This window comes from Pungitius pungitius, chromosome 21 (assembly GCF_949316345.1).
Source record: "Pungitius pungitius chromosome 21, fPunPun2.1, whole genome shotgun sequence".
Taxonomy (NCBI): domain Eukaryota; kingdom Metazoa; phylum Chordata; class Actinopteri; order Perciformes; family Gasterosteidae; genus Pungitius; species Pungitius pungitius.
The window spans coordinates 4,653,058-4,675,341 of NC_084920.1; the positions used below are offsets into that span (position 1 = coordinate 4,653,058).

A 22,284-nucleotide genomic window follows, 5' to 3' on the forward strand; every position below is an offset into this window, starting at 1 on the left:
GTGCCAATGTTCAGGACTACTTTCTTATCCGAACTAAGCTTATATTCATATTTCAAATTAATGGCAAGGTATTTGCATATGAAGAAATACACACCACAACTGTGTAAAAAAACATTACTATTTATAAGTTCATATAGAATACATTATTGACATTTTTAGCACATAATCATTTACATTATTGCAATTGATGCACAGTTACACTTGTCGTTAATTTTACCAGGTGGCACTTTAAAAACACATATTCCTTGGGATGATTCGGCACAATAAAGTAGAAGGGTATTTCAACAGAATGTTCATTTAATACAGCTCTATAACAAAAATAACAGTTTTAATAAAGAAATCAAAGGTACATTTAAATATCTGTGAATAAATCCTTTTGAGAATTAGCAAACATCAGCCTGTATCTTCATATTGCACAAACAGCATCAAGATGTAAATAGTAAATACCTTATTAAACCACATACATCTTAGAACTTTAATTAAATCTCATTGTATTCATTATGTATGTAGTCTGTCTCCATATGGCGAGTATTCTTGGCATCATTTCAGAGTGTTAGTTGATTGTCACCTCGTAAGACAAAGAGCATGAGTGAAAGTATTGTCAAATAAGCCGAGTGCATCCACGTCAGACAACGGGCTGTAAAGATGTACACATGTTGAGATTCAAAATCCTCAGTACTTATGGATATTCCTACATTTTTTCCATTAGAGGAGGGTGGTTGTATGGAAATACTCAACTTTCACTCTGACTGAAGACTTCAGCGGGTATGAAGTATTGTACATGTTCTCAGAGAACCGCTCTGAAATTAAAATAATTTACACATAACATTTACACACTCTATTTTAATAGTATATTACTGTCCTACACATAAAACTAAAAGATGCTTGTCAATATGGCTTCAAGAGGGGTCCAGACTCAAAAGTTTGTTGAGGGGAAACAGCTGAGCGATGAACCTTCCCTGGTCAGTCTGCGCTGAAATCCACACCAGGGGATTGTGCTCACTTGTTCTCACGACTTGCACCTGCACAACATAACATGCCTAACAGGATGCTGCCATCATGGCATAACAGTGCACTGGTGTCCCTCACGGTGTGTCCCCGGACTTTGTATTCAGCAACCAAACTAACCCTCCCTGCTCCAGATTTGGCTTGGTTGGGTCCACTCTTCTGTACGTCCTCTAGCCCAGCGTGGCTCATTGCTAGTAAGGAGAGAAGATAATCGGTCCATGTGTGGCCCTCAGAGGCCCCGGAGCAGGCCTGAAGAGTGTGGGGCTGATCAGGGGGCCGTGGATGAAGGCTGTTGGACCCGGCGGGAACCGTAGCGCCAAGGGTCCAGACGCCATGGTGCACAAAGCAGCTGGATTGAGGTGGTTGGTCAGGAACCCTGCCGGCAGGGCCTTGGACAGCTGCTTCTGCAAGGCCAGTTTAGTCTGACAGCAGGGACGAGAGGCGCATTCAGTCGGAGCAGGGCTAGGAGTTCAAAGCCGTGCTAGTCAAGCTGAGAAAGGCTAACAGGCGGCTGTTAAGCATGCATGTTTACCATGTACGTATCTGCTGAGTAGCGCTACAAATCAAGTTCAGCCAAGTCACGTGGGAACGTCATTAGTTGTGCTGGCATTTGGACTATGGGACACTTTGACCTGAGGATGGCGCTACAGAAAAAGTTTGATGTTGTGGGGCTTTTCACATAGCAAACCGAAGCCCTTTGTTGTTAGTTAAATATCTATGCTATTTGTAGCAAACCACTGAGCAGCCATTGGGCTTGCAAATAGGTCGACATGTGCTAGGCAGAGCTCACCATTTGCATCTATTGAGAATCTGTATGTGTTGTTTATTTATTCTTCTGTAGGTGCGTGTGTGTCTGTGTGACTAATTCTCACCGCTAAGATCGCACTGGACTGTAGTTTACTATAGGGTGTGAACTTCGCCTTGACAGGCTTCCCAGCCAAACGTTCTTTGTGTCTCCTGCTGCTAATGTGCTAAAAGGGGAACAGGAATATGAAGTGATTCACTCAGGACAGCTCTGACAGCCAACAAACCGGGTAGTTTAGGTTCCTTCAGAACACACACGTTAGGGATTTAACATTTCTACATATTATACAGCAGTTTAGTGAGGTAGTTCAATTAGTCATGTTACAAATATCGGGATGAACCCACTTACCTGCTTCAGCTGTGAATCTGAGTTGACTGACACCTGGCACAATTCACAGTTGAACGGCTTGCTGGATACGCCCACAACCGCCCTGGTCTTGTTGCTCATTCGCTGCCGAATTCGGCTGGTGGGCCTGGGCGATGATGTCATCTTGACCCTGCGTTGGGAGTGGCCGCTGCGGTGGCCGTCAAGCATCTGCTTGTGCTTCGAGCCTGATTCGGAAAAAAAAACAAAGATGAGCAGAGAGAGTCAAGAGTCACAAGTGTACGAACTTTAACGAAGTCATAGCAGCGAGTATTTCAGAACGTACCACTACAGTGAGACTCCAACTGGGAGCTGGAGTTGACGGTCACTTTGCACGTCGGACAGTGATGCGTTTTTTTGTCGCTCTTGGCCTCTTCGGCCTCCTCCCCCTTCACCACCTCCACCTCCTTCTCACCTCCCGCGGTGCCCTCTTGAGGATCGGAGTGCGTGGCTGAGCCGGGCGCCAGGCTGCACCCTCCCGCAGGAGGACTATCTGAAGGTGGGTTGTCTCGAGGGGCGAGCTGAGGCGAGCAGAGGGGGGAGGAGGAGTCTGTGGGCGGCGCCTGTGAGGGCGCGGTGGGTGCTAGCAACGGTTCCTGGAGGTTTTCCGGTTGAGATGTAACACTTAGGCCTGCGGACGGATGGATAAAGAGAGAAGACGCACTATGAGCTCATATGTTTAACCATTAGAAATGGCCGTGCCATCTAAGATATGAGAAAAATCGCTGACGACAGTTAATGCAGGTTTCTAATGCTACAACAATACATGAATTCTACGCTATGGATAGAATCTCTAATGCGATCCTCCATTCCTTCACCTGTCTTCTTGTGCAGCCGACCTTTCCTTTTCTTAACCGTTCTATTTCTTTCATATGATCGTGTGACTCTATTTTCTTATCCTCCCCTACTTTCTTTTCTACTCAATCAACCCTCCTTTCCTTTTTGTATACGGTCAATCATTCCTCCTCCATCTTGCTGTCAATTGTTCGCTGCCTCTGCTGCAGCTGTCTGTCCCCATCCATCAAAAACCATGGCAACTGCGAAATCTCACTAGCTTATCATTGTGGAGTTTGACGTAAATTGATAGTTGCTGGAACAAAATGGGGGGGGCATATCGATAATTAAAGGGAAAGCTAGAAAGGGTAAAGAAAGGAAGATGCTGACATTTTTATTTCAGGCAGAAAGAGGAGTAATTCACTAAATCCGTGATTTAATTACTAGCAGCATTTCAATTCCAACATCAAAATCTAAATTCTTTACACATATTTTTGTAATTAGAGATTTAGAGACTGGCGTCGCATATAGGCCTGAGTGGTCTACTCTGCCTTTACCTCTCCACTCTTTTTACTCCTGTTTAATCGGATCCACAAAACACATTGGTGGGCACACACGACTCATACTACTGGGTCTCTTTCCATCATTTCTACACGCTTTGCTTTGTCCATTAGCAGAAGTGACAAAACAAATGTGTTTCCAATAATAGGACGAAAAACATTTTAGATATGTTGAGCTACTGTTAGAACTAAAACTAAACTAAAACTAAAAGTAAGTAACACCACTACATATAGCCTCTCTTTGAGACTGCTCTTCTTTGCTCGATGAGAGTAATTAGCCATGTGACACAGCCAATGATAGCAGGACAGGTAATAGCCCGTAATTAGCCAGCTGAGTGGCGGCTACCCAAGACTCAGTGCTCATGTCTCTCCAATTGCCACTTATTACTCAGAGGATGGGGCTCCTTCAAATAGAGAAAGATGTATACCTGTTATGTCTTTCAAATGGGAGTCTATGGGCACCATTTCTCTTCCCATCGTCCCCCTCTCTCGGCCTCCGTCTTTCCCTGTTGCTGACGGACTGTGGCCGTTCTTCTGCCGGTTCCTCTGCGTCTCCAAGGCCTTCATCTTGCGAGCATGTTTGTGACCTTTGTAGTGGGCCTCCGCCTGGATCTGACCACGGCACACGCACAAAAAGAGAACAAACAGAGAAGAAAGTCAACGTAGAACGAATGCACAGATCACCGACGTGATTACATTAACAAAGGGCAGCATGAAATCAGTAAACTGTAATCTTTCCATCTGTTCCATCTCTCTGGCTCCGCATGCTTCCGTGGAATTAGCGATACAATTATGCGATTGAGCGTTTGACTTGGAGGGAGAATCACATCGCCATTTTGATCATCATCGCCGTCACGGTTGTGCACAAATGTGCATCGGTTGGGCTCGTGGCATCTCGTGACCCTCCTTTAAGCTCACTGGCTCCTCTTTCCACTGATTCGTTGCGACACAAAATGGCCCGTGTGTATCTCCTGCAACACAAAATGCCCCTCGCGCCTTCCTCTGTTGCGAGAGAACACTTTTGGGGAAGTGCCCAAAATGGCTTTGAATGGCTGTAGACGAAGCATGAGCCAGCAAGTAGATATGCATCAAGAATGATTGAGGATAATCTGTACATACATTGATATCTCAAATCTTTACTCAAATCATGGCTATACTCTACTTAGCTTCAGGGAGCAAACCACAATTTAGCAAATAATAATAAAGAAATAAAGCAGTAGGGTGTTTTGTATTTATATGCACAACGTGTTATGCTTGGCTTAGTATTCAATAACATTTTCTATGATATCTGAGCCATCTTTATGACAAATGAGAAACTCCATCTGCTGATAATGTCCCTGAAGCCCTGAAAGAAGCTGGTGCCTGAACCTCGGGTTATTTATTTTATTCGTCACATTTCCTTAAATTGTACAACATGTGCTTTGATTAAATAGACCCATTTTTTCCCACACTAAATTAAAAGTTTAACTCTTCTATATTGAAAGTAAGAATTGTTGAAAGCAAACATTGTAGGAATAGCACAGGTATTACTACTACCATCAAAGATGGCTCTGTGCTATTACACGTACATGTGCAGCACCAGGACCCAAAAACCAAAGCAGCAATGCAGAGTTACGTTATAAATTATTATTCAAACAGGGCTTTTTCTTTAATGTGAATGAGACGTCTGAGTATCTTCTGTAAACAAAACCCCTCTAGAAACTACTGGGGGGTAAAAGATAAGAATAAAAGAGCTTGAGAACCATATACAATGTCAATAACACCACACAACCCGTAAGAGCACACATTCTACCACACTACTGCATTTTCTGTATATTAAGGACCAAAGTGCACAACAGAGTCAACAAAGACTCTGAGTTCTGAACAGTGCAAAAAGGCTTCGAGAATCAAGCTTCACACGAGGCGGCAAGATAATTTGATATTTCTCAAGTGATCCAGTTTCCAGGCGCACGCTGTACACAGCACAGCCTCCAGTGTGCAGAGGAGATCCTCTAGTGACTCGTTTGGCTACGAGTCTTCCCACAATACACTTTGTATTGAGCTTATGCTGCTACACAAACAGGAAGGGTACCACCATGGATCAAAGTGTGTGGGGCGCCGGCGGGGGGGCGGGGGGGTGCAGGGCTGGGCAAAGGGTGAACGGCCCCTTTGGCTACGTTGAATGTCAGTGCACACTGATCATTCAGCGTGAAATCCAACCGAGTCAGAAGGAAGAGAGCCTGCACCGCCTCTGCATACCGCCACGGTATCTGGCAGCCGGTGTGAAGTATGTGTGCTCCCTATGTTCCACCGGGACATTCATATGTAGAGTAAGGGTCCCGGGACGGCAAAGATCCTCAGGAGACCTCCAGGAGACCGTCAGGACTGCTTGGCCTCCGCTGACCTCGATTCAAGCTGCTTCATTTATTCTCACACCACTGATGCCCGAACTCTCCGTACACCTGGGAGCAGCAACTGTTTTCGACAAAGGGGCAGCAGAATTCAGAGCATCATGGCCGATCTTCCAGGCTTGAATCTTTCATGAGTTTAACAATTTGTCTTTAGGTCAATCCCTTTTTTATGCAACTAGACACCGTTTACACAGCCATCCATCTATGTCTTCATACTGATCAAAAGAAATGTTGGTCCTCATTGCAATAAAAAATAGCTTTTCATAACTAAACATTGTATATTATGTCTACAATTATTTGCTTATATTTTGGTAGTGGATGTAATAACTGCGACGTGACCCACTGGTTTGCAGACCGCCGCTTTGAAGCCCCGGTTTTCTTTCTGCAACCAGAAGCGACTAAAGAGGGTGGAAATACTGTACAACAGTACAACTGTAGGATGATTTTGACTCTTTCAGCGCAACCAAAATGTTAACATGATCTACCTGTCAATCCCAAGGTAGCCAAGCTCTAAAGCATAACTTGCTTTATCATCCGATTGAATCTAAATGGGCCCATACTTAAAATGTGATTCCTTTAGTCAAACTTCTTTGTCGAGTGTACCTGCCTGTAACCTGTACCTGCCTGTAACCCGGCATCCAACTCCTGGGTAAAACCAGCACTCTCAGCTCAGCAGGAGGAGGGAGCCTGTTAGCTGGGAAACTCCTTACAGCATCACTGTACTTGTCCACAAGTACAGAGCAGAAAGAGACAGATGAGGAAGTGGGGGCGGCTTTGTGTGCTGGGGTCAATGTCCTGCTTTCTTCACTAAAGAGGAGTCATTGTCATTCAACCGGGTTCCTTCTAACAATATATATGCAAATATGTATAAACATAGTCCATAGGAGTGGGAGGCAAATGAATATGAATGGGCAGGGGTGATAAGGAGGAAAAAAAGCGATAGAACTAGCTTCATGGTTTCCTTTCAAAATTTACTGATTGGAAGGATAAGAATAAGATTTTAAACAATTAAGATGAAGACTCGTAACAACAAACATGAAGAGAGGCTCCCTTTGAGTAAAGTTAGAGAACTTCGGTCCCGTCTTTGTGCTTTTTAAAAATAATTTACCAGATGAACGCTCAAAAGGAGCTCAAGACAAGAAACTTCCTCCTCTGTAAGGAGGGATTGAATGAAAAAGATTCAACGACTCACGGTGGAGTTGAAGCGCAGGTGACAGATGTTACAGGAAATGACGGGTTTCTTCTTGGGCAATGGAGCCACGCCGAAGGTGTGGTTGATCACGGCCTTCTGCACCGGGTCCATCTGAGAAGACAAATGCACAGTCAACGTGGTGTTCTGCATCAGGTTGGTGAATTTAGAGAGCTGTGCAAACAGGTAGTCCTTTTTTTTTTCTTTACCAACAATAAATAGAGGAATATTTGCAAATATTATTAGAGGGAAAATAGAAAATGACAAATAGTCTTTCCTTACTGTGCTGAAATTGGGGAAGAGGCTGAGCGGCGAGGAGCCGTTGATCCTGAGCGGCAGGAAGTGCTCCAGCTGGGCGTGAGTCCGTGGCGGGAAGGGCCGAGCGGGCAGAGCCAGGGAGCCCAGCAGCGGGTGGACCTGGCTCTGGGAGAGCGTACCTGCAAGCAGGGACGATCGCATCGTTGTCACAACTGTGTTTCCTGCTTCGTTCCGTTATGGTTTTCTATCGGAATCTTTATTTACTGAAAAAGGAGGAAGACAGACGAGTGAGATCGAGACGCGTTGGAATGATGAACTCAGTGGCGCTTTAATGACTTCCGTAATAGCGACGGATAAATGATGAGAGGTGTTGTGTGGCCTTTTCCTGACGTACAAGTTCATTGTTTGTCCTGACAAATGTCTCTGGCCTTTAAACACGGCACTAGAGGGTGTGATTGTGTCGTTTGGTTCTTCCTCAGATTTTGGTCAGACAACTCTAAGAGAAAATAATTGCGGGGAAGTTTCACCGGCCGATAGACTGATTTACTGTACCGTTTCTACAGTTTGCTTGTTCCTGCTCACCCATTTGTTGTCTCCTTGCACACATTACTTTTTCTTATATACCATTAGCCCTATAAAGTGATTTTTTTGATGAATCCTACAGTGATTTGAATCATCGCATTATGCCCCGAAGTCTCCTTTCACATGACCTCCCATCCCACGTAATTGCCTGAAGGCTTTTCAGTCCGCTCATGCTTTAAAGAGCAGCGCAGCACTGACCTTTGTCTAGACCCAGAGTAAACATTAGCGGGCTCACACTGCACAGTCTTACGTATTGAAGCAGTCGTTTTTTACCCCCCAACGATTCAGGTATTGAGGAGTGACACCTGAGGGTCTGGTTTATTGAGTACAGGGAAGGAAGTATCAACACACCAGATGACGACTGGAGGAAGAGGAGAGATGACTACCTATCTTTAGATGTGGGAAAGATTTTGCGAGGAGATATTTCCAGATGTGTTCTGCGGCATTAAACAGCAAAACATAATATTATGATGTATTGTTTTTTTTCCTGGAAAGAGTAAATACAGTCAAATTGTGTTGCTCCAAACCGGCAACGTGACATCATTTTCCCCAATTTCCTGCTCTTTTCACCTCTGGATTAAAGGTTTTATCTCTGGGGATGAGGCCGGTTTAAAAGTCCTTTAGCATTAGCATATTTTTTACTAATCTGGTGCCATATTCAAAATGGGTTTAAAGCCTGAGCAGAGAAGAGAGGAAGGGATAAGCAAAACATTTTCAGAATTGAAACATGCTCAAAGAAATGTACTGTACTGCACATGATTCTTTTTTCATATAAAAGAAGTTCAGTGATTAAAAATATTGTGTTTTCGTGTGTGAGTTGGTTTTAGGCAATAACTCAGCAGCAGTGCTAGTAACACGCCAATGAATTTCCAGTTTTTTTCAAATGTGCACTGCCATTCAATATAGAAAAAGTACCAGAATTTATAAATCGCCTTTATAGTACATTGAACTGAAATCCGTCCATGTTCACCATCCTTTCTGTAGCGTGTTTGCTGATTAGCACCAAACACACTTTAATGTACAGCAAAGGCTGATGAAAAACAAAAGAATATTGCATGCATCAAAAGGCTGTTCAAGTGACATTATGGTGGTTTGAAAAATAAAAGTTAGCATATTCATGAGGATTCGTTCTGCACACATTTTCATGACCATCTATTCGAAAGCTGTTCAGATACATTCCTGTCTGGACCGAAGCGGTTAAACGACGGACCAACTGTCAGTGCCGTCCCGCGCCCCCATCACTTAAGTCACAATAAAACGTTGCCTTTCAGGGGAAAGAGTCACTAAAACAGATTAAAGACAAGGACTAAAATACTTATCTCGCTGAGATGGCGAACAGACTGACCGACTGAATGGGTCCATGCCAATGAGGGATTAACCACAGACCGCCTCACCATCTCCAGCTACATTTAACAAACTAAGGCTGACTGTCTGGAACCCCAAACAAAGACAAGTGCATTTCTATCTCATTTAAAGCTGTGAATACAAATTGGCAGTTTTATCAGTGGAGACAGATGCAACCAAAAAACAGCCCGAATCGCCGCAGTGAGAATAGAAGAGAATCACCATTGGTGACTCCCAGCCCGCGGACTTGTTACAATATTAACCCTGAACAAATATACATTGATTTAATTGTTGTCTCGTCTTTTCTCACGCACGGATAATTCCGTTTATTCAGCGGTTCGCAGGCCCTCAAGCGTGTACTCTTTCGATTAAAATGTTAGAATGATTACAGCTGATTGTCACTGTTTATTTGATCCTCCATGTGTAATGTGCACAGCGGATCTCAGAGGAAAACATAAATACACAGAGAAAACACACATGAGTGAACACGTTTTGACTGATCTGATTTTGTTTGTTTTTTGACAAATTCCAGTTCCCACGCAAAGGCTCCACCAGGACCGTTCATGTACTACTGATGCCAGTAAAGTGCATGGAATTTCATGTAACGGAATCAGCAGCAGAGAAATGAGAGAAAGTGAAAGAGAGACAGAGATACAACCACGGGCAGATGAGGATTTCCTCCGCCTTGCCGATGTGCTTAATCTGCCTGTCAGTGTGACTTTTGGGGACATTGATTCCCTTTCCTACACAAATCTGAAATTGATCTCATTAATCTCCCACGCACATATTCACAAAACACAGCGGGGCTAAACGTTTAATTAACTGCATTTTGAGTTTAGCAAACTAGACACTGGCATGATCTGTGGGAATTTGTTGGACTCCGTGGGTGACAAAAGGGAAGCGGTGCTGACGGGATGGTTCGCTTTCAAGTTATCCATGTGGTCTGCATCCAGAAAGGTTCACAGGGCTTTGACTAAAGCTGTGGTTATATTAGTTTCATTGGATCATGCTGAGAACGTGTTAAGCTTCATGTACTCGAACCTATTGACCTTTGTTTATGATCGACTGTTGCTAATAAACAAATAAGGCTAATGTTACACGTATTAAGATTAAGATTGAATGTTTTTCCATGGAAAAAAAACGCTGAGGACTATGAAAAGGCAAATAAATAGAGAAATAATCACATTTGCACCAAATGAGCACTTTGTGACTACATATGTGATGCTAAAAAATGAGCATTTTCACCAGTTGATGCCCCATGTAGATATACTGTATATATTCATCAGAGGTGTGGACTCGAGTCATGTGACTTGGACTCGAGTCAGACTCGAGTCATGAATTTGATGACTTGAGACTCGACTCGACAAAACTTACAAAGACTTGCAACTCGACTTGGACTTGAATACCGATGACTCGTGACTTGACTTGGACTCGAGCCCTTTGACTCGAGAAGACTTGCTACTTCCCATGAAAACTGGGGGAAAACATTTTCACACCACCGCGCCGCTCTGTTTATCTGCATCTGTCAAAAAATATGCGCCACCTGTATGCAGAGAGCGCGCGCTGCCTGAACAACATCCAATCACTGCAGTCCATTTGACCGTATCAACGAGACAGCTCGTTCATGGTTACAAAAATCGGGATTTTTGAACCCGGATTCAGACTCCGATGGAAATCCTCGCCAACATTATGTCAACGTCCGTTTTAAAATAGTGTAATGAGCTGAGTTAAAGTTATTAGTTAATCAGTTATGCAGATGTTGCATGTGTTCACGTTATGCTTTGTTACCAGCTGTAGTTACGCGAGACAACCCGAGTTTTGGGGGGCCGTGTATGCGGAAGTGTTCGTTCGGCGTGGTGACGGCCAACAGTGACCGAAGTTGAGTTGTTTTATATAAATAAATGCAGCGGAGTTGCAAGCCAGTCATCGCCTCCTTATTTACGCTGCAGCATTGGGGTGAGCGTTACAGTACTATAACACAGTCACAGTCGATCCACCATTATCCTTCCCTTCGTAGTCTAGGTCTGTGAGGCAGCGCACCATCACCCAGGGTTCCCCGTCCCCACTATAAAAAAATGACTCGAAATGACTCGAAACTAAAATGGTACGACTTGTGACTCGACTTGAGACTTGTTGGCTGTGACTTGTGACTCGACTTGGGACTTGCTTCGTCTTTGACTCGACTTGACTCGGGACTCGAGGGCAATGACTTGAGACTTGCTTGTGACTTGCCTAACAATGACTTGATCCCACCTCTGATATTCATATATCTATACACACACTGATGCACAGTAGAATGCAGTAAATGGCAGAACAGAGCTGCTAATTCAACCCTAAACTAAACGGCAGGTGAGCTAGTTAGCGGGATGTGCTAAAGGCTGCAGGTAGAAGCAGACAAACTGTTTATTCCATTACACTTTTTGCTTTGGCAGAGGTTTAGGCAAAAGTCGGTAGTGAAGGGCCCGTGTCACTTTTGATTTTCCCCATTCTTCCCCTCAACAATAAAAGTAATTCCACACGTTATAAAAGGATCCGGTTCCTGCTTGCTAATCGGAATTCACTCTCTTTTTTTATGCAGGAAGATATCTTCTCTGTGGAAGCTGTGCGTGTAGGTCACAGCAGCCAACCGTCACGTATTGAGAAGGGATAAAAGATTATGAGCTGGAGAAATTATAGCACTTTGGGAAAAAAAGAGAAGAAAAACTGGGGGAAAAGCTTAATCTCTATTATTTCCAGGATTAGTCTCTGGGTGACTCAACATCACAGCAATCACAGAGGGAAGGAAATGGCATCTTTTCATGAAGGATGGAAAAAAAAGGGGGATGGGGGGATGAGACGCTTTCATAGCGGCAAATCAGAGCGAAAGCATCAGAGGGAAGGCAGCGGCGGCTCCTTTCATGGTGAATGCATTTCCCGGGATCATCCGTCTCAGCCAGTCTTCAGTCTGAACCAACATGACGGTTTGGAGGCACACTCTGGTTTGCGACGCCAACCGGCAACATCGCCCGATGAGCATTCCCCCCCGTTTGGCGCTTCGTGACGTCAACAACTGAATAACGGACGTTTCTTCACTTCACACACGTTTTGCTGTGGTATCAACAATACAACGGGTTTAATTAATTATGCAGCTGTGGGATCTACTCTGTCAGAGCGGCAGAGACGTTGTGGCACAAGCTTAATATATAGCAACAAAAACTGCAGATGGAAAACTACAGGATGCAGAAGCTACTGACTGCCGTCATGCACCACCCGCCAAGTCAAATTCCATGTATGTCTGACATATGATGGCAATAAATGATTCCTGAGTCCTGATTCCTGATCATTTTTCACATTTTGGTAGGTGATTCATAAGATGTTTGATTTAGACAGACTCTGATACTATATTGATATTGCTTCTACAGTATATTATGTCAAACTCATCCAAGGATTGGGGTGAGTTTAGCAAAGAAACTACTTTTTTTTACTTTAAAATAACAAATGAATAATAAGTAATTATACTAATCAAAATCATTTTTTTTAAATTGTGTGTATCACATAAATGCACATCAATCTACAGTTATGATGACTGCATTTAAAATTAGCTGTTTTGCAGTGGCTTAAGTGAGATAATTGCATTGCATTAAGTCACTACTGCACAGCGCATTATGTTGTTGCAGATTACGTCACTGTATCTTTAAATAACAGTAATCTTTCTATTGCAGAATAGCAGTCGGTCATAAAAAAAAAAACAGTTTAATCCAATAGGCAGGATTACGCACTGAGGAACATGAAACTGAAATACTAAAAAGTGTGACTGCTTGTGACAGGGCTTTGCTGTAAAGCCTGCACAACACATTCCAAAATGATGGAGATTGAATGGTATGTTTTCCACTTCATAATAGCATGAAGCGCACAGCTTTTCTGAGTCATAAAACAGAAGTGTTTAGCGCACTGCGCTTCTCCAGTAATGATGATGCCATTTATTGCTTACACAACAGGCGAAGAGCCCGGCATTTCGTGATGAGCTCTGGAGGATGAATTAGCATCCATTATAACTGCCATTGACATGCCAGCTTAGCTCCCTCGACTGGAAACAATACGGTGGAAGTGAAAGCCTAATTTCCATGATGGCACGAAATGCTGCCCTCTCCTTGCACTGTGCGGTCTTCGGATAAATCATCTTTATTGTGACAAAGTACATTTAGGCCACGACTGGCGACCAACAGGCAAACTCTCCCACCGGCTGTCACCCGTCTATTTAAACTCACACTCGGCCACAGCTGGCGGGGCCGGCCCGCCTCCCGAGGAGTCGTACCTGCGGGGCGGCAGCCGGCACAGATCGGGCTCCCCGCGGTAATCCGCCCTACTTTCTGCTGGAGCACCGTGGGCCCATTTTTCGCCCCAGGGGACATGACCTTTTATAGAATTTGTTCAAGGTGAAACCCGCGATGAAGAAAAATGTTCTGCACAGTGAGTGGTTGATGTCCACGCAGGAGTTTTTTTTTAAAACTTGAAACAATGACATCATGCGTCCACAGCGTTTTTCATGCAGACTGACACGAAACAGAGGCAACTCACTAACGGATTTCACACAATGCTTCACATTTAGTCTAACGTTAATACTTTAGGCTACAATCATAGCTTGAATAACTGCCCCGCATGATACATTAGGAAAGTCATATACTTGGTATGTATGAGTTAATCTCACTATGATCATCCCCTTACGTGTGTGATTTATGTTGAGAAAACTTTAGCATTTGAAAAACAGGTAAACGCCACATCAAATGAAATGCATGTGATGTACTTTTAGATTCTGTGGACATAAAGGATGAACGAACCCGAGCAGATAAGAGGCGATCTGCAGGGAAATGAGCGTGAACGTACTATCAGCGCAGCTCAGACAGAGCAGTGTTTGCTGTGTTTTCTTTCCTTTACCGAACCCTCTGCCCTACCACAACGTTCTGCGTGTCTTTATCAGGCGCACTTAAAACAACCTGCCACCATCTGCTTGGGTTGAGATAAGCCTGAGTCTAATCAGACCCACTGAACGGCAGTCAGCAGATGTGCTGCACATACTTATTGATATTTAAAGTCAGTTTCAGCTGAACTTAGTAATTAGCGGCTTTCTGTCTCCATGATCCTTGCTGGCTGGCTGGCTGCCAATGCAGTGAGGTGCTCGGGGGAGGACTTTTTTGTGGTTAAAAGGTTATCTAAGAAAAAAAGCCCGGCTCACATCTGGTCACGTTGGAACCTAAAAATCAAAACACACTTTTACTGAAGAGCATTTAAGCTCATTAGCTTTGGCCCGATGTGTGTAGTCATAAAGTTTATGTCTAAGACCCATTTCACCGGGTTAGAAAACTGTTTAATAATCGACGTTTTCATAGAAACATTTTTTCATATTGCAGTTTGGAACTGTGTTTACTGCATGAGATGCTTGAAAGGAAAACGTAATCCCACTCACAGCATCACGTCGGGTAAAGAAGGCGTCTTAAGGAAAAGGTCAAGGCCAAAAGAAACATCAAGACTCAACTTAAATGTTACGTACTTCACTGCAGCTGATCTAATCATGCACACATCGTGTATTTCAGGAATCCTAATAGAGAGCACTCAAATCTGTGGTCAACATTTTTGGGCAATGTCATGTCTCCTAACAGCTGCACATTACAGGAGGTTTTTGCATTTTCTGCTTGATTTTCAAGGCACGTCGGCCGATTGGGAAGCTCAATATTTTCATTCCAGTCAGCAAACCCAGCAAATACCAAAACTTTAATGCATTTTGCTGACAGTGTGTGGTTGGAGTGTGTGAGTGTGCACGCGGGTTAGGAAGAAGATCTGCAGCGAGGCCAACTTCATGCACGTCAAAGGTTAGAAAGAGTTTCGGTTGTCACACATCCAAGGAGGGTCGCTGGGTATCCATTGCACTTTTCCTCACAGTTAATGTGGACAGCCGTACTGGGACTCTGGGAGTTTGTATCTCTATGTGGAAATGCACTTATTGCACGTCGCTTTGGATAAAAGCGTCAGCTAAATGACATGTAATGTAATGTAATGACTCATGTTTGTAGGACATGGAAGGACGTGGCAGTGTCCTTGATGGTGGTGACAAAGAAAATCCTTAAACACAACACGTTTTGCAGCTACGTGCTGGATCCCGGTTCGCCTAGTACAATTTTCTAGGAAAAATGTCATCAAAAACATAAATTCTCGATGAACCATGAATATCAACTGCAAGCAAATTGTGTATCTAGACCAAATATTCAGACTGTCTTGCAGCTCAAGCACAACTGCACCTACATTTTTAGTAGGTCTCAAAAATGATTCAGGATATATTGTTGCTTTTCAGCAAAGCCGGAGAGCAAACAATAAAGCCGATGTAGGCTGAGCCTCCATACAGTGTTGTTCTATACCAGAGGCGTTTGGGATTTAGTCATCCAAAAAAAGAGAAGCGAACCCCTGACTGTCCAACGGTCAGATCCACGCAGATGACTATGGAAGTGAAAATGTGCTTTCTGTCCAAACATCCTTTAGGCCCAATCAACTTGATTGATGTGCTGCTGAGCTGCACACAAGCTAATTTCCCGGGTTATGAATTCAAAAGCTTTTGATTGCTGCCGCTGGTACTGCCCCCACACCCAAATCCTGACATGCAGGCCTAAAGGTCCCAGAGTCAAATCTGATAAAAGAATACCCAATCCTTATTCTCTTCTCTGCATCTCCTCCATTCTGCATTGCTTGACTAGCTGTGGAAAAATAAATGTTATTTTTAAATGGAGGTAATTCAGTGTCTTCTCTTTATGCCCAGCAGTCAGTCCCACATGGCCTCTAGAGACCCCTGAGGTCACAGTCCTGGTCACCAGATATCTTGAGGTTGCATGATCTCTTGGCAAATCCCAAAAATAACAGAACTCCATGTGTCTAACCCATTCAAATGACTTAATGGAGTTGGTCTTGGCATGGAGCTGCATTCCTAGGGCACATTTGGAAAAATGCATGATGAGAGTCACACTGTACCCTGTTTTGATATGATTTTAAAGAGAAAATCCTTTATCCTTCATTTTTTTAATGCTTAATGATGCCACTATTCCAGAAAATTCAGCATTTACTCAAGATGAACTCTCATTTTGATGAATATGATTTTTTTGTTATTGTTGAGTCCGACTACTCATGGCATTCTAAGTAATTTCTTTTATACATTAAAAACTTAGATGTTAGATGTAAAAGCAAAATGGAGGTGCGATGACATCACATGCATAGCCTCTATTGATAATTATCAAGCACGAGGGAAGTAATATACCAGTAAATTAAGTATCGGTACCAGATTGCATTGGATTACATTGTATTTACATTACGGTTAGTGTTGGAAATGTGTACCTCTCATGAAAGGATGTGAGAGAGACATACCTTGAGCAGGAAGCCAGTTCTCAATCAAAAGATGACACAAGAAAATAAATATTTTACATTTGGGCGGTAGATGAGCCTCCAACTCTAAGGTTTATTTCACAATTCAACCTTTTTTGAAATCTTTGTCCTACATACAGCTCCTAGTTTAAGTTGTTTAAGATTTAACAGCACGTAGGTGGGATTTTTATTTCCTAGTGGATTCAGACGGTTTGTGTGATTTGTGTTATTTCCAAGGTTACAAATAATGTCGGCATATCCTCTCTAACATGCACTTGACTGCAGGCCCTGATGTGTTAGATGATGCTGTGGCACAAAAAGCTTTCAACGACACAAGGCACCAAGTCAGAGTACAGTAGGCTAATTAAATTTGTTCTCTATGATAATCTGCACCATCAATTTTGCAATTAAAACCCACACTCATTACCCTAGAATTAGAATAATGAGTCATTAACGCTGCTTCTAGTGAATTTGAACTCTATCAGGAAAAATTAATGGTCCCACCCAAACTGACTCAAAAACTTCTGTCTTAAAAAATGTTGGATTTTTGTGTTGCTTTTTACTCTTTTTGTTGTGGGTAGACTGTGTGGACATAAATTAATTTCCTGTCAAGATTACCTGCCCAAAATAATTGTGATTCACAATATTGTTCTAAGAAAAATTGGCTATCAAAATATATTTATTGAGTTAATCATGAATCGTATCGTAAAAAAAAGTAATATTGTGGGACGCTAATAATTCCTCTATTTTTTAAACCATATATTTTTCACTTCTCTACCACGGTTATTAAATACAACTATCATTTGTTGCAATTTAAAGCAGGTCTATGGTGTTTGTAATCACTGTTATACAATACTGATTTTGTTGCTGGTAGAATGCATTTTATTAGAAGAGTGCATTGTAGAGATTTTTAAAAGCACAAATATAATTTTAGTCATTTTGCCACCTTATAAAAAAGGGACTATAGTGGTCTGAAGATGAACAAACAACAGGGCTGTTGTGAAGATGTCACAACTGGCCCGTCTGTGCACATTATGATAATACATTTATTGTAATCACAAGCCATTAACATGTTAACATTTTCCAGCGTTTGTTAGTTGACAGTAGAGGGCGACATGAGGACAAGGTGCCCCAAACACTGGAATAATTTTTTTTTTTTTATAATGTCAATGTGCTTTCATAATTTTAACTGTTTTCTAGTTTGGTCCTAATTTATTATATTAAATTGTTTTACGAAACAATTTCTACCAAATGTTTACGCATCACTTGCCTTGTTATTTTCGCTGGGTGGCTCGTATAAGTTCGATGATTCACCTTTTCTATTGTGCTTAGAGCAATTTGGAATATTATGGGGGTTTTTTTTAAGAAGAAAAATAATCTCCTACGAAGATCCACAGCCAGACGAAAAGCAGCACACATTTTAGACCCAATTACCTAAACCAGTCACCGTGTCGCCGTGTGCGTCACGTGGTTTAGTCCATGGAAACCGATCTCGTTATATGCGTAATATTACGCTACTGTTCTTTGTGTCTAAAAGCTACCAACAAAAACATAGATACATGTTAATCTCACAGCTGAGAAATGAACGTTATTCTCAGATATTCATTTGTCTTTCAATCGCGTGGTGTGTTATACTGAACGGAGAATAAGATTCACATACATGGGCTGTCACAGCAGCACTACCAAAGCGCTGCTCTCTACGAGGGGTGGAGGGGGTGGAGAGGTTTGGGGGGGTGGGGACAGCTGCAGCATGGCCACCAGGCAAAACTCTACAGTTATCTCCTCCCCAACCGTTTCGCTTTGATCTCACTAATCTGCCATTTAAAGAAGAAAGCATCCAGAGCTGCCAGACAGACACACACACGTCTTAGTAGTTCTGATCCGGGGACACACTGTATGTGTGTGTGTCTCCATAAACCACTGAAGTGCATCCCAAAATGCAAATGTACACACATCATTTAAACCTGCGCCATATTTTTTAAGATATAAGAAATGATTTCTCATTCTCATCACGTGTTCATCCAAAATTAAAAACCCAAACCGTTATCATATACTGAAACTAACAATTAATTAATTGATTAATCAGCTCATTATTTTTTTATTAGCACATTAATAGTTTTCTTTATGAAATATCAGAAACTGCCCATAACAACTCAACAGAGGTCAAGGTGACATGTTAAAAATGTTTGTCAGTCCAAACCCACTCAGAGTATTAAGTGATCTAAAACAGATTAAACCTAAATGATTCAGCCGATATATAGTATATAGTATAATAGTGTAGCAAATAGATGTGGATGCTTAAACACTCGGTGCTACCATTTCTACCACACATCCATTTTGTACTCCCGTTTAATCTTTCTTCTGCTTGCATTTATCTAGAGGTCAAACTATGAACTGGAGACCGTCTACAAGTACCAATGCGGGCCGATGAGATAAAAGTGGTTAAAGCAGTTCAAAATTGATGAAATTCTCAATGCAAACATGCTGCAGCGTTCTCCTTTGCTGAAAAAGAACAAAAAAATCTCCACACTGCCTTTATCTATAACAGGTCCCAATTATGCAAGCTAATCTGGGCATATTTCCCTTGGGAGGACAAAGACATAATTGCCAGCAATCTGCGCAGCGACTTCAACGCGGCTCTTGTGTGTGGCTTTAAAATGACTTGACACATCTGGGAGTGTCGTATCGGTCTGAACTCCACACTTGGCTTCATCAGAAGGGGGTCGATTAGACAAACAAAACAGGCGAGGGGACTCGCTTTGGGTGCAGATGGAAGTGAACGAGGGGCAGATGGTGGGCAGGGGACCGAGCCTGCCCTTGAGCAACGGCGGGGAGAAGACATTGCTGTGAAAGGCACGTTTGGACGGGGGGGGGGGGCGGGAGGACTCGCAACGCGGATCAATGCCACGGAAAAAAAAACAAAAAAAAACAAACATCTGGGGACGGATGAAACCTCAGCTACTTGTCAGACAATTCCAGCGCCGTCAATAAGTGTCAGCGACCTGTCAGAGGAAAACAAATGGTCTTACCGAACACCATCTCCACGTGTTTGGAGATCCACTGTCTTTCTGTATTTGATTCAGGTGCCTGCCGTCAGTTGATCTCCCATCAGAGAAGTTGAGCAAAAAAAAAAAAAAGGAAAAAAAAGTGCCTCCTCGCGGATAAACCCCACGACGATCTCTCTAACTGGGGTGAGCCGCCCCGTCCCCCCTGTCAACCGCACATCCCGGCCCGCTGATGGCGCTGCCCTTAGTGATGAGGCGACGGAGGGAGACGGCCGAGGGCGGAACGAGGAGCGGCGGCAAAAGAGCGCGGTGGTGAGAGTCTGAGGAGCAAGTGTGTGTTCTTCTGTGTGAGTATGTAAGAGAGAGCAGGCGAGTGGGGAGAGAGCGAGAGAGAGAGGGAGGGAGGGAGAGAGAGAGAGAGAGAGAGAGAGAGAGAGAGAGAGAGAGAGAGAGAGAGACATGGCGTGGGACTGCTTATCAACAACGTGAGCATCCCACCTCTCTCCCCTTCTTCTTCTTCTTCTTCTTTTTGCTTCCAGCTCCTTTTTATTCTGCTTCATTTAGGACGTTCAAATGTCATTTCCATGTCATTTCCTTCCCGGTGTTACTTGACAACAAACGGGCATCATTTATCTGTTTTTGTTTTTTTCCCTTCTTCTTTCTGGTTACACGTCTGTTTAAAACGCAGCTGTGTCCCGATGCTCTCCAAAGTTATCATCGACATCACAGGCACAGAGCTGGAACATTTGAAAGCTTTCAGCACGCCTCCGAAAGGACACACCTCGTGAGATGCTGCAGTCTGGTCCTGGCTGATTGCTCCTATTTGATTAGAATAAAGCATTTATAATAATACATTTCCAATAGGTTGAGTGGGCAGTGCTTTCAATCAAAATACCGGAGTCAATCACGCGACACATGGTCGTTTTTTTCCCCCCCATTAAAATTATATTATCAACATCGTTATTAAACAGCAATGGATTAGGGTTCAGCCAGAAGAGTAATCCTACATAAAATCTCAGATTTTTGCTTGTGACGGTTAACCCTCTACTCCGAGTTCAAATCTCATTCTCATTTAAAGATTTTGTTGCATTTTGATTGTGTAGTGAACAGTTACGGAGCATTTCCATTCAAACTAAGGTTTCTCATTCAGGGGACTCTGAGAAACACAATAATTTCAATATGAGCGTTCTCACAGCTGTCGCACAGCCAGTGATCAGATTTAGGACCACATATGAAAGTGGCCCAGATCAGATTGGAGAAAAGGCCAATCCAATTTCCACTGTGTCACACAACTGAAATAAACCATTTCAGCCACAGGCTTGTAAAGAGAAGGTCTCATTTAACACGTTTAGATAAACCGATGAATCGTTATCCATGGTTTAAAGATGGATTTGATTTCGGTATCCATTCTTAAACTGTGGGATGGCATATGTTGCATCAGGTATAGTTAGGGCTTATTGTTAGAAGAACAACAGCACACACAGGAATCCATAAAAAGTGTAAAGAAGAGTGGCTAATAGTGAGGACAGGGACGTAGGTCTCCGCACAGAAATCAAGCTTCCATGCAGACGAGGGTCACCTCTCACACAAATCACGGAAGCTTACATTGATAGTACAGCCCCCCCCCCCCCCCCTCCCCCTCCCCTCAACGGCAATTTAAAACCATTTGAAATCAAACAACCAGCAGAGTGTTTATTTTAATGAGCAGGTGGGAGAGATTGTTATTCACCTAATTGCTTGCTCATTTCGCGGACTAATCCTTGGATGATCACTGCATTGAGACACTGCACAGCAGAGTCTGCTCCGGGGCTCTTTTTACAGCAACGTTCTTGCTACAAAGGAAGTATATTCATTTGAGTACTGTTTAAGATATATAGAACAGTATTGAGCATCGCCGTATTATACATTTTACACAGCAAGGTCTTAAATAAACTTAAATACTAAGAGTGTTTAGGTTTAGTGTGATTTTCTGCTTTTCATTGAGTTTCAGAGCATCCGAGAACTCCACTCGTCGCCGAAGCACCTACTTGGATATCTGCAAAGGCAGCGCGGAGACAAGGACACGGCGCTGGGGACCCGGGGGGGGGGAGGCAGGCCCTCAATGCATTGTTATTCACTCCACAGTCACTATTATCACCTCAAATAAACACAATTATTCTCATAGTCTGTGCCCTGAAAACCCGGGTCTCAAATGTCACATGCAAGCGTCGTCAACACACACACACACACACACACACACACACACACACACACACACACACACACACACACACACACACACACACACACACACACACACACACACACACACACACACACACACACGCTGCTTGTGTCTGGCCTGTGTGCTCCTTGCTGGCTCCTTGTCCCCTTGAATAAGGGTGCCGTGGAAGTACGACGCTGACAAACCCTGACAGTTATACACTTGATTTCAGCTGGCTGCATTCGGAGGCTCGTGCAGGGAGGGGGGGGTTTGGGGGGGGGCGCAGGCGGCCTCGAGCGCAGCGCTTGCGCGCCGTAGTCTGGCCGTGGACTCGCTGCACGTCGCCTGTGCATACTTCTATTTACACATCGGGGCTCTGTGGGCGGGTTTAATTGACATGCCGCGTCACTCTCACTTGGAAAT

The 22,284-nt window shown here is 43.3% G+C and overlaps 1 protein-coding gene across 3 annotated transcripts in view; it reads right to left on the bottom strand.

Moving 5' to 3' along the window:
- Window positions 1-104: 104 nt before the first annotated feature.
- Window positions 105-22,284, bottom strand: part of LOC119213049 (zinc finger protein 385C-like) — a 43,645-nt gene continuing 21,465 nt past the window's right edge. Inside the window, exons 1-8 of one of the 3 annotated variants that reach the window (XM_062560261.1) lie at window positions 19,683-20,061; window positions 7,372-7,610; window positions 7,093-7,203; window positions 3,939-4,122; window positions 2,463-2,807; window positions 2,162-2,364; window positions 1,881-1,979; window positions 105-1,430 (exon numbers count right to left, since the gene is read on the bottom strand). In XM_062560261.1, the coding sequence (XP_062416245.1) occupies window positions 1,200-1,430; window positions 1,881-1,979; window positions 2,162-2,364; window positions 2,463-2,807; window positions 3,939-4,122; window positions 7,093-7,203; window positions 7,372-7,548 (1,350 nt within the window). In that variant the 5' untranslated portion in view covers window positions 7,549-7,610; window positions 19,683-20,061 and the 3' untranslated portion in view covers window positions 105-1,199. Of the gene's footprint in view, window positions 1,431-1,880; window positions 1,980-2,161; window positions 2,365-2,462; window positions 2,808-3,938; window positions 4,123-7,092; window positions 7,204-7,371; window positions 7,611-19,682; window positions 20,062-22,284 lie in introns of those variants that run through there. The other 2 variants (XM_037464064.2, XM_037464062.2) reach the window with 2 other exon arrangements.